Consider the following 12,563-nt stretch of genomic DNA (forward strand, 5'->3'; position numbering starts at 1 on the left):
TACAAGCTTGGCTTCTGGCCAGAATTGTACTCTGTGAGTGGTTGTGAGTCAAGTATGGTTCCCCAGAACTAGAAAGCTAGTTCCAATGGCAAGAGCTAGCCTAATTTGGGGGATAGAGGCCTGAATTTTGCATGCCAGATGATGAATTCTTGCCAAGGAATGGGAAAGTCCTTAGGCAGGTAAACCAAGTGATGCCAAAAGAACTCAGTAGCCTGTCCACAAGTTTAGTCCCAGTGGATAGCAATCCTTTGGATACAAACTTATGAGGTTTGGGGGGTATCCAGCCCCCTAAACCTGAATTCGCAGGGCTCTAGTAAAAACCTTTCTCTGCTTGTGATTTACCCCTTGCTACTATGTAAAAGTGACATGGTCGCCATCTTGTGATCACGTCCCAAGTCAGACTCCCTAAGCTTCTCCTAGTAACCAAGGTGACACATGCACTTCCGCTACCCAGAGACTGACAAAACTACATTTCCCATGAGACCCTTTCCCAACTCGAGGTAGGCGGGCTCCTTGGACCAGTCTTCCTAGGGAAACAGCCGAGCTGGCCTAGCTCAGGGATTGGCGGGTGTCTCAGTTCCCTTCGTTGCCCCGCCCTCTACCGCGATCTGGCCGAGAACTACCCGTCCCGTGAGCGCTCCGGCCCGCGCTTGCGCGCGGCTGAGCCGGTTCTCCCTTGCCCCCCTGCCGGTGCCGGGAGAGGTAGGGAGAGGGCGGGGGGAAGGAAGAGGAGGCGGGATCCGGGAGCTGCGCTGGCTGCGGCCTGGCACGAAGGGGGCGGCCCTGGCGGAGCAGTGAGACCCAGCGGCCCCCGGTGACTATGGACCCGGCCGAGGCGGTGCTGCAGGAGAAGGCGCTCAAGTTTATGGTAAGGAGAAGGCGCGGGCCGGGGAGCAGCGGTGTTGGCGGCGGCGGCGGGAGTAGCAGCCGCATCGTTCTCGGCTGCGGCTTGGGCCTGGGCCGCTTGCCTGACTAGGGGGGCAGCGAGTCTGGGGTCCGGGGGCGGCGGCGGCGGCGGCCGGACGGGTCCGGGCAGGCCAGGAGCGGGGGGGCTTGGGCCCGGGGGGTCGGGAGTAGCAGCTCCGCCATCTTGTGGAGGAGAGTCCCAGTGACAGCGGGGTCCCGACGGAGGGGAGCTGCCAGTGGCGCGCGGGACGACAGAGGGGAAGGGGAGAGCGGGCCAGTTCCTAGGGAAATGGAAGGTCGCGGGGGCGGGAGCGGAGGCGCCCAGGGTCCGTTGTCGGTCCCGCCGCGCCGGCGGCTCTGAGCCGCTGCGGGGGAGGACAGGTATTTGGGGGCCGAGTGCGGGGCGGAGCGGGAAGGGCCGGACGCCAGCGGCTGCGGGGAGTTAGCCGGGCTCCCGGGGCTGGCTGGGGCGAGGGGCCGCTAGAGACGAAGGCACCGGGACTGGGGAGGCCAGGGCCAGCCAAAGACGGGGCTAGGGGACGAGCTGCTCTCCTGCTTTGGAACGGACGGAGGGTGGGGGGTGGGAGGGCTAATGTTGTAACGGAACAAGTTGATGATCTTTAAATGGTGGGGCGGTAATTGACCAGAACAAGGTCAGGGGCAAGAGGAGGAGGAGAGTTGAAAGGCTACTAAGGTTAGGGGGAAATGTCTCCTTCGTGGGGAAGGCAAGGAAGGTTAGGACAGTCTTAGAAAGGACTGGGTCGTGGAGTCTCCCTAAGTGTTGCAGAGTGTATAAGTGAGATGGGAGTGCGGGAGTGGAGAGGGGTTGGGAGATGCTGAAGAAAAGTAGTGGAACGGTGGAATGGGCAAAGTAATATTTTATCCATTAGAGAGTATGGGATATGGGGCTCTTCTTTGCTACATATTTATTTAACTTTGTGTCATGCTATACTTGTGCTTTGCTTATGTTTGGTCAATTTTGAGTAAGTTTGACATTTGAGGCTTTTAATCTGATTGCCCTTGGCTATTCCATGTACAAAACTTCAGATGATGACATCACACTCTGTAGTTACTGCTGACGAGTCATAATGAAAAAGAATACACATAGACTTTATCTGAGTTTACCAGTTGGTCTTTAGGAAATCAATACTATTTATATCAGTTTCTAATTTCTCCAGTTAAGTTTGGAATAACGACAGTCCCTAACCCCATTCTTTGAATGAATGGTTGGTATTTCCAGGGTTGTTGCCTGGAATACAGTAACGACTGTGAACTAAAATAACTACTAACAGTTAATATTAGGCCAAAACAATGTTTTGTTTCCAAGAATGATTGTAACTAAGTGATTTTTAACTTTTGGTGAAAGTTCATTTGATGGGAATTTATGCTTTTACTCGTCAGAATTAAAAATTGATTAGGAACTAGAAATCAGTTGTTTGAAGTGTCTCTTTGAATAATTAATACCCAAAGTTTAAATATGCTATCAGGTATAAGAGTCTCTGATTTAGAAGGTAGCATAGGGTAGTGAAAAGAACATTGTGTTTACAGTTAGAGGATGTGGAAGTCCTGGCTCTTCTACTTAACTACCTATTTGACTTTGGGCAATCTTGGCCTCAGTTTTCCCATCTGTTTACAGAGAAAGGGTTGGACTAGAATGAAATCCCAGTCCTCTTGATTCTAAATCTATGAGCCTATGATCCGTTTTATTTTTACTTTACAAGGCAGGAATTATTCATATACACATATAGACAGCTTCTAGTTTTTAAAGGTTGTAGTGATTTAGTTTCTATTTTCTCCTTAGAGGATAGAATCTATCAGCTTAAGACATTTTTACCAGATTTATGGAATAAAATAATTTACAGATCACAAACACATATTATGAGATCATCTACTTTAGACAGCAGTGCAAGAACATTCTTCACTACTTGGGTCTCAGTTGTATACCAAGGAGTTAGTCATATTTGAGTTGTGCCATATGAGTTTAACTTACAAATTTGAACTAGATTCACCATTTTGTACATGTCAGGGTGCCTTAGAATATTAAAATTGAATCACCTCCCATGGAGATAATGAGCCCTATGGACAAGTACTCAACTTCTTTTGCACTACCAGTCCTAGCTTTTTGTCTGAAAGGGAGCCCAAGTGGTCACCAAGAAATATAATAGAGACATTTTAAATGCTAGAGCAGAGGACTGAGATCTAGACATTTAGTGTTCCCGTTGAGGTCTGTAGCAGTCTTTCACATGAATCTGGGTAAGTCAACTTTTCTTTGACCTCATTTTCCTCTTTATGAGGTCTTTCTTTACTTTTGTTAACTTTTGAGCTCTCTTAATGACTGTGTTTACAAAATCTAGAAGAATGTGAGTATATTAGATATGACCTTAATCACCAATGTTTTGCATACTAGAATTAGAAGGAAGCTTCCATAGAAAAGTCAAAAGACCTGACTTAAAATTTTTGCTCTGTTATCTATTGTGGAACTGTGGACTAGAAGTTCCTCTTTGAGTCTCACTGTCTTTATGTGTAAAGTAGAGAGCTAGACTTAGCTAGACTAAATCTCTAAGGTGTCTTCCAGCTCAGAAATCCTACAGTTTCTGTGGTATCATTTTAATTTCAAGTAATGAACAATGCTTGGCACAAAGTAGGTGCTTAATAAATACTTGTTGACTTAGTGGAAGGGCAATTTTAGCACAGATGAAAGACAATTTCACACTGTGTTAGCTAAGAAATTTGTTACTCCAAAAGAACTAAAATACAAATAGATTCAAGAAATTTTTAGATAAATTTATGGGTGATCTATAATGTGTTATTTAGAATGTGTTATTAAATGTTTGGAGGACAATGAAGTTAAGACCAAGAACAACAACCACACTATTCCACAAAATATCTCTGATAGCACTATTAGAATATTGTTTCAGGTGTATTTTGGGCATAATTTAAATTCATTGAGACTCTTATTGTTTGTTATCTCCTGCATGGTGCTTATTTATGTTAGCTACAAGACTGACTGACTGTGAAGAATGTATATTGATAGCGATAGTAGCTAGCATCTATATAGTACTTTGAAGCTTACAAAGTGCTTTACAAATATCATCTTATGGGGCGGCCGGGTGGCGCAGTGAGTAAGAGCACCAGCCCCACAGTCGGGATGACCTGGGATCAAATCCGGGCTCAGATACTTAGCACCACAGCCAGAAATAACTGGATGTGTAACCTTGAGCAAGTTACTTAACCCCAGTTGCTTTAAAAAAAACCCCAAATATCATCTTATCTAATTCTCACAACCATCTTGGGAGGGATAGGTGCTGTTATTCCTATTTTACAGATGAAGAAACTGAGGTAGACAAAGGTTAAGTGCCTTGTTTAGGATTACACAGCTAGTAAGGATCTAAAGCTAGATTTGAATTTGGGTTTTACTGACCCCAGGTCCAACACTCTATCCACAGAGCTACCTAGTAGTCTCAAATACTCTTCGCTGGGTAATCAGTACATAAAAAGAACCTCCTTTTAACTAATGTTTATTTGCAATATCTAGGTTTGTTCTCTCCTCCCTTATTCCTTTCCCCAAATTATTAATTATTTCAGACCACTTTTGCACAGATTTTGTAGCTTGCGTATTCTAATAGTTAAAATTTTGCCCCCAAAAGTAAAAATGAAATTGGTACTTTTACACAAGTGTTAAACTATGAGCATATTTTAGAGAAGATTAATCACAAAAAAACTTTATCTGTACTCCTGATTTTGAATTAGTTGTGCTTTATCTGATATCTAGGCAGAGGTTTAACTTTGTTTTGTTCCCTTATGAAAGAGGGTTTGCCAGAGATGTGAATAATACCGTGTTTCCCCGATAATAAGACACTGTCTTATTAATTTTTTCGGAAAGAAAAACACCAGAGGGCTTATTTTCAGGGGAGGGCTTATTTTGTCCTGCCTCAGCTCTCCTCTGCGCACTGCTCTCAATGGCGCCAGCAAGCAAATCACTGGGGAAGAACAGGATGACGCGCTCACTGCTGCAGCTCTGATTGGATGCAGCTCAGAGCGCGGTGTGCGTTTCACGGGGGGGGGGGAACGGTGCATACAGAGGGTACCGTAATGTAGCGTGTAGCGCAGGGGATCACCTTCACTACAGTGGCAATCTCAATAGGGCTTATTTTCGGGGGAGGGCTTATTTTAGAGGAATCTTACACAGTAAGGGGAGGGCTTATTTTCGGGATAGGTCTTATTATCGGGGAAACACGGGGTATAAAGTTTATGGAGCACATGTTTAACTTACTTAAGGAAACATTGTTTTAAAGCACATTAGAAGTACTAGATTATACCAAACTAATAATGGTTTTTTTAGGAGTCATTATTTACTGATCATACATCCCCAGGTACTTTTCCCTTCAATTTGTTAGGGGGGAAAAGATCCCTTAAAGAAATATATAATGGTACTGGAAAAGATACAAAGAAGGAAATTGACATAGGGGTATGCGATCATTGATTTAGAGCTGGAAGGTAACTTGGAGTTCATAGAATCTATCTCTGTGGCCTCTCAGCCTTTTTATTTTACCTATCAGAAAATTGAACAACCAGCCCTTAGTGTTTAAGTGACTTGGGTCATATAACTAGAATGTGTACCTGAGGTGGGATTTGAAAGTGATCAAAGAAATAGAGAAAGTGCTTTATGAGGACAGACTTTTTAAGTTAGGCCTAAGAAAAGGTAAGATTGACTTTTTAAATGAATAGGGTAAATATGAAGAAGTTCGTTAAATCCCCAAACATAGAACTAGAAATCCTTCTTCTTTTTTTTTTTTTAAAGCAGTTGGGGTTAAGTAACTTGCCCAATGTTACATGGCCAGTTATTTTTGTGTAGGTGTTAAGTATCTGAGGCCGGAACCAATTCTGAGTCTCAGCGCTCTTACTCACTGAGCCACCTAGCCGCCTCTAGAAATCCTTCTTGAAGCTTGAATGAAGTCATTTTAGGACAAGTAGAACATGACTTCACATGTTGTTTATACTTAGGGCACTTATTACTCCAAGAGGTAATAAAGTCTAAAAATAAAAAGAAATTCAAGAAAGATTTAGATAAATTTGTGGTTAACTAAACTCTAATGGCTTATTAAGGAATTTATGAATGTAACCTTTGTTGGTTGAGGCCCTGAAAAGCAGTCATGTTCTCCTATATATCTTTAGTTCCATTATCAAAGAGAATATTAAGATTAGTGGATTTCTGCTGTGATGCCCATTTTGTGAGGATAGGGACCATTTTTTAGGCATCTTTGTATTCTTAGTGCACAGTAATTTGTACCTGCTAGGTTCAAATTACTTTTAAAAAGCAACGATGGTTACGTTTTGTGACAGTTGTTGTCCTTCAGGTATACTTTTACTGACACACCAGCCTGACTCAGAAATCTGACCAGATAAAACTAGATTGAGCTCATTTCCCCCCACTTAGGTTACTTTTCTGTCAGTTGAGTGATAAATTTCATGCCATACACACAGCATTTCATTGCTTTCTTTTGTTGTAGTTTTAATTGTGTGGTTTTTAAGAATAGATATTACTCCAAGGAGATATGCCAAAGTTGTGGCTTTTTAAGAGCACACTTCAATGGCTGTTGGAGATATTACAGCTGCCTTTGGTATGGGTAATTAAATCCTTTCAGGGATTAGTCACACCCACAGTGAAACTGGATCACTTGCTTTCAGACTGTAAAAGAAAGGGGAATACAAAGGAAAGTACTGTAGAAAATGACGAGCAATGCCAGGAGCTCAAACTATTGTTGATAGCAGCCTAATTAATCCTCAGAAAATAAGCAGTGACCTTCAGAGGGACTTGACAACTGGAAGGGTTGCTATTGATTTCTCTAACATACTCCAGGTTTTGTACTTCCATGACCATTGTTTTTTTCTTCATAACAGTGTTTAGCTATTTTTAGACCTCTGGCAGATCTTCCAACTTCAGGATTGGCAAAAGGTAATTTTTACTTAATGAAACTCACTTTTTCATTCAACATTGTACCAAAATCGTTATCAAAAGGTAAGCCTGTAATATCTGGACATCTTCATCAGACTAAAATATCACACACACACACACACACACACGCACGCACACAATATTTTTTGTATTCTTGACTTCCAGTGGTTTGGAAACCATGTCTCTATTGAAGGAATGATGAACTAAGTTATACTGAAAAACAGAAATATTCTAGAATTATAAAAATTCCCAAAGGGAAGTCCATGACCTTGTACTATGCCACATGTAATGAAATATTAAGAGATTTAACCAATAGATGGAGATAAATATACTCAAGTAGCTAGAGAATTTACCTCATTTAAACTCCTTTCAAATCCTATGGTCTATAATCAAGACTGGATTTGGAAAATTGAATTTCATCAAAAGTATACTTCATATGCAATGTGATAAATGTGGTTTTATGATGAAGAATTAAAGAAAATATCAAAATCTTGTGAACCTTCTAATATCCCCTCCAATTGCCTACTCTCAAACCTGGGGGGCAGGGGAGAAAAGAAAGACAAACACAAATAATCATGCAAATGCTAAGTCACATTCTACCCTTCTACGTGAAGTCTTTCTGATTCTCTGAGAAACTGTCTTCTCTCTCAAACTACCTTGTATTTAAATACTTTGTTTTTATTTTTTTTTTATATTTATTTGGTTTAAGCTTGTATATGTCCTTGTTTTCTTTCCTGTTAGAATGTAAGCTTTTTGTGGGTTGGAATTGTTTCTTTGTATTTGTATCCCTAGTGCCTAGCACAGTACCTGCCATGTAGTAGGCGCTTAATTTATGCTTGCTGATTGATTGAGCATCAAAAATCATGAAGACAGACAATTTTACTGATTGCCTTTTTTATTCATTTGTTTGATTTGCGTTCACTGCTTACTCTTTGTTTTAAATAAATTTGATAGATATTATTGAGAAATTGAGTCACATTTTTTCTACTTTTTATAGTTTTCATTTAGTATCCAGATTTTTTTCATTACTAAAGTGGGAAAACATATAGCAGAAACAATATATTCTTTCATAAACTCATATCCTCCAAGGTGTTTAAATCTGCATTACTTTTAAATTTTTGGTTATGTCCAAAAATGTGGGAAATAGAAGAAAAAGGTTATTTTTCTTTGTGAAAGAAGTCACAGGATCACTAAGGGCTTTATTCAAAATATGAGTCCAGTCTTATAACAAATAACCTGTGAAACTACAGTTGTCATTATTACAAATATTTTTGTAAAACAAAAGGATTTCTAAATTCCAGTTATTTGCCAACAGTTTGCATTGCTTACCAAAACTTCCACCTTTGTGGATGAAGCCCAGAAAAGTATAAGTGCATGTTAAGGTTTGACAACTTGGCCTTCATTCTAACTTTTGAAGTGGTCATAATTACTGCCATGACTATAAAGAATAACACTTTCAGGAATTTGTGCCATCTATACCTTCTTAGCCAGTCAGGGAAGAAATATTTTTTCCTTAGATAGCTGTATAGATTTCTCCAGTGTTTGAAGAACCCAAGGCATGGTGCAAAATTTTAAAGATTGCACTTTATTCACTCTTAACAAGAAAAAATGAAAAAGCTGATTGTGGTAACTGAGTCTTTTTTTGTCTGTCTTCCATTGCTGGTATGAACCTCATTAGAATTCTTTTTTTAGTGACTGTTGTCTTAGGTACTCTCAGAATCAGAATGCAGTACAGCAAATCCTTGAAGGCAGAGACCTTGTTTTACTGATCTTTGCATCTCCCCTAGTGCCAGGTAGTGTAGAGTGCTTTGCACATTATGTGTTCTTTAGTTTAATTCCACAAATATCTTGTGTCACTGTATACAAAGCAATGTGGATACAAAGAGACAAAAACAGCCCCTGCTCTTGATGAGTTTACATTCTTCTAGTGGACTACACGTACACAAATAGATGAAAAGGTAATTTTAGCGTATGTGTATATGTGTTTATATATATATATATATATATATATATATGTATATGTTGTGAGTATATGTATATATGAATATGTATCTTTGTTGAGTATGTGTGTAGACACACAAAGTATATACTGAAAGGTAATTTGAGGAGGGAAGAAGACACTAATAATCAAGGGTTGAGGGTTTCATAGAGGGAGTGGTACCTAAACTGAGCCTAGAAGAAATAAATATTCTGAAAGGCAGCAACAAGAGAAGTGCATTATAGACATAGACTACTCTCATGAGAATGCTCACAGGTAAACAGCATTGAGTAGGGGAGCAACATAGGATCACAAACAGCATCATAGAATGAGCACTGGCAGGGACCTCAGAAGTCATTAGTCCATCCCCACCCCCTTCATTTTACAGATGAACAAACTGAGGTTTAGTCACTCAGTGACTTGTCCAAGGTAGTAAGTAGCTAAACTAGGATTTTAAGCCAAATCCTCTGTCTTCAAATATAAGAAAATTATTTTGGCAGCTATGTGGAGGATGAATAGGTGAGGGAAGATATTGGAAGTTGGTGGACTAATTGGCTATTGATCTAATCCTAGAGGTGATGAGGATATCATCTAGGGTGGTGGTTATGATGAAAGAGGGAGAGATGTTGAGATAGAATTGACAGAAATTAGCAATAAAGTGGATGAGACAGAATGGTCAAGGATGGTACCAATATTATTAATCGAGCTAATTAGGATGATGATGATACTTTCAACAGAAATAGGGAAGTTTAGGGGGAAAGTGAGGATTTAGGGGAATATTAGTTCCTTTATGGACGTTTGAGATGCCAGTGAGACATTTAGGTGGAAATGTTCAAAAGGCAGCTCTCTCTGTCTCTGCCTGTCTCTAGGAAGTAGATAAGATCACTAAAGGAGATTATCAGCACAAAGCCTTTGGGAGGATAACCTTGCTTAGGGGACCTGGGTATAAGTGATCCAGCAAGGGTGCAGGAGTAGGCAGAATCATACAGCTTGGAAGGGCATTGAATTAGATCTTTTTTATATCAGATACTGATGCTTTTTCAACATCCTACAGCTATTCTATGCTGGTATGATTGGTGAGATTCGAGTAGATAGTATATGGATGGATTAACTCCTTACAATTATTGGAGAGAAGACCAGGTGTAAGGTAGGCTTTATCCTAGTAAAACTTCTATTCAGTTATGATTAAAGTTATTAAAAAGGGTGAAAATACTGGTTTTCAGTTGTCTGTGAAACTTTCACCTCAGTGGATTGTGTCATTAGAAGTTTTAGAAACAGTCATCCAGGGATGAGTAGGTTGTTGAGGTATACCTGCATGTTTAGGTGTTTGAGCATACACAGCCATACCCACACCAGATATGACTTTGAACTACACTGCACAATTGGCATATAACCTCTCTGGTGGGGTTCTTAACCTTTTTTGTGTCATAGACAACCTTATTTTTAAATACCTAAAATAAAATTATTAGGATTACATTATTTTGTTAATTATAAAAATATATTTTAAAGAAAGTTCAAATCCAAATACCCCATCATCACTTCACCCAAGTCTTATTGATCATCAGTTGGGACATCACTGAATGTATTCACTTTATTAGCACTGAAGCAGTGCCCATCTGAAGCCTTTTTTGGGAATGAATGGGCAGTAGCATATGCAAATCATTGTTTTCCTCTAAAGTTAGATAACTTCACAAACAGGGAAAGATAAAAAAAAATTCAAAGGACTATATGCATTTCTTGGACTATATGTAATTTGGATGGCAGGAAAATGACCAGAGCATGCCAATGGATAAGGAAGGGGGACAAGTTTGTCCTTTCTGAGCAAAGATTTTAGCCTGGCTTCAAGTTTACATTGGAGTGGCAGATAGCACAAGGACAGTGACCATAGAAGTATGGCAAGCCCTATTTAAACATAATTTTAGAATTAGTGATAATCTTCTAAAATAGAGCCCAAAGCACTTGATACAAAGAAATGAGACAAATATACAGGTTCTTTGCAAATTATGAGGTACACTCATGATTGTTGCAGGGTTTTAATATGGTGGAAGAATTCATATAGTGTTCTGAAGATCATGTATAGCCAGTCCTGAACTTTTGCTTTTATTGCTCTGAATAATCTTGTTTGTTCACAAATTCCTCTCCCAGATGTCAGATTCCATGATGAAAGGGGACTAATTGTAATTATATCTGCATTCTTCCTGCTACCTCCTCTAGTTCCCAGAATGTATATATTAGGGGCTCAATAAAGGGTTGCCCATTTCCTCAAAATTACCTAGTATGTATTTTGTATGTACTTATACATGAACTAAAAACCCACTCTTTCCCACACAGAATTGTTGTAAACTCCTTGAGGGCAGGGAATATTTAATTTTTGTCTTTGTGTCCCTAGCACCTACCAAACTTGATCAATACTTAGTTCATTAAGTATTTATTGAGACCCTACTTTGTACAAGGAGATATTTTTTACCCATACTCACTTCACTATGTCTTTATTGCTTCCTGTCCAAACAGAAAACAAGAGTAGGTGCCCATTTAGGGTACTGTTGTAGCAGTTCTGTGAGAGATATTTTGAAAGCTCTTTTAGCAAGTCTATGCTAGTGACCTGATTATTGTATTTGTGGTTTTCTTTTGAAATGTTCTGAGAGCTTGTCAGCAAAATATGAAGTAGGCCTTGTGGCAGTGAAAGATGGAAAAGAGTGACTTAACAGCATTTATATGGTCCTGATAGCCTTGATTTTGTTTGATATTGAGCCTTGAGGCTTTAAATAAAGGAAGCAAGAGAGTAGGAAGATGGGAAATAGGTTATATATTACTTTTAGAAATGTATTTTCAAGGAGGTATAACACCACCCCCTTGAAGAGTAAATAATTATCTAATTAACTATAGTATTTTGAGCTTAGCTTTAAGATAATTGAAATGAATTTTAATCTTGTTACAGGAAAGTTTATCTAGAGAAAAAGAATGTATGAGTTCAGATTTCTTTACAAGCTTTTACTAACCTCACTGAAGACATCCTAAATTTTAAGGAGACAAATTTATCATTGATTTAAGGTTCAATATGCCAACTATAAATTAGCTTTGGGCCAAATAAGTGAAAGAGATTTATTTTTTATGTTCTAAATATACCCTCTGGCCCTTTTAAGAATCAACGTGTATAGTAGATTCATGCTTATCTGATAAAATATGGAGCATGACCTCAATATTTTAAATTATAGAGGTTTATAGTTATATGTTTGTTTTAATGTTTTAACATTTGTTGACTATTTCACTCCAGTATTTTAAGGATCTATACCTTTATCAGTGTGAATATTCTGTGTGTATCTCTTAGAAGTTTAGTTGATTGTGTTAGAAATAGCTATTATTTCTGAAAATTCACAGTCCTACAGCCAGTCTGGTGATGAACCTCTCCAAACTTAACTAGATTGGTTCTCAAGATAACAACTGTTTTCAGTCCATAGGCCTATGCTGCCAACTTTTCCAGCTTATCTTTTTTTAAAGCAACTGGGGTTAAGTAACTTGCTCAAACTTACACAGCCAGTTATTTCTGGGTGTGGTGCTAAGTATCTGAGCCCAGATTCAATCCCCAGGTCATCCCGACACTGGGGCTGGTACTCTTACTTGCTGTGCTACCTGGCCGCCCCACTTTTCCAGCTTATTAAGACCTAGGCAAAAAAAAAAAAAAGACCTAGGCAGCTTGTGCTCTACTAGATAGTCTTTGAGAAC

At 39.5% G+C, this 12,563-nt stretch overlaps 1 protein-coding gene across 3 annotated transcripts in view; it reads left to right on the forward strand.

Moving 5' to 3' along the window:
• The first annotated feature begins 655 nt into the window (after nucleotides 1–655).
• BTRC (beta-transducin repeat containing E3 ubiquitin protein ligase) overlaps nucleotides 656–12,563 on the forward strand; it is a 212,315-nt gene continuing 200,407 nt past the window's right edge. The window contains exon 1 of one of the 3 annotated variants that reach the window (XM_069098782.1): nucleotides 656–868. In XM_069098782.1, the coding sequence (XP_068954883.1) occupies nucleotides 821–868 (48 nt within the window). In that variant the 5' untranslated portion in view covers nucleotides 656–820. The remainder of the gene's footprint in view (nucleotides 869–12,563) is intronic. The other 2 variants (XM_069098781.1, XM_069098780.1) reach the window with 2 other exon arrangements.

Source organism: Petaurus breviceps, unplaced genomic scaffold, assembly GCF_028583685.1.
Source record: "Petaurus breviceps papuanus isolate PSGF00001 unplaced genomic scaffold, PetGlider_PUasm1.0 37, whole genome shotgun sequence".
NCBI classification, from domain to species: Eukaryota; Metazoa; Chordata; class Mammalia; order Diprotodontia; family Petauridae; genus Petaurus; species Petaurus breviceps.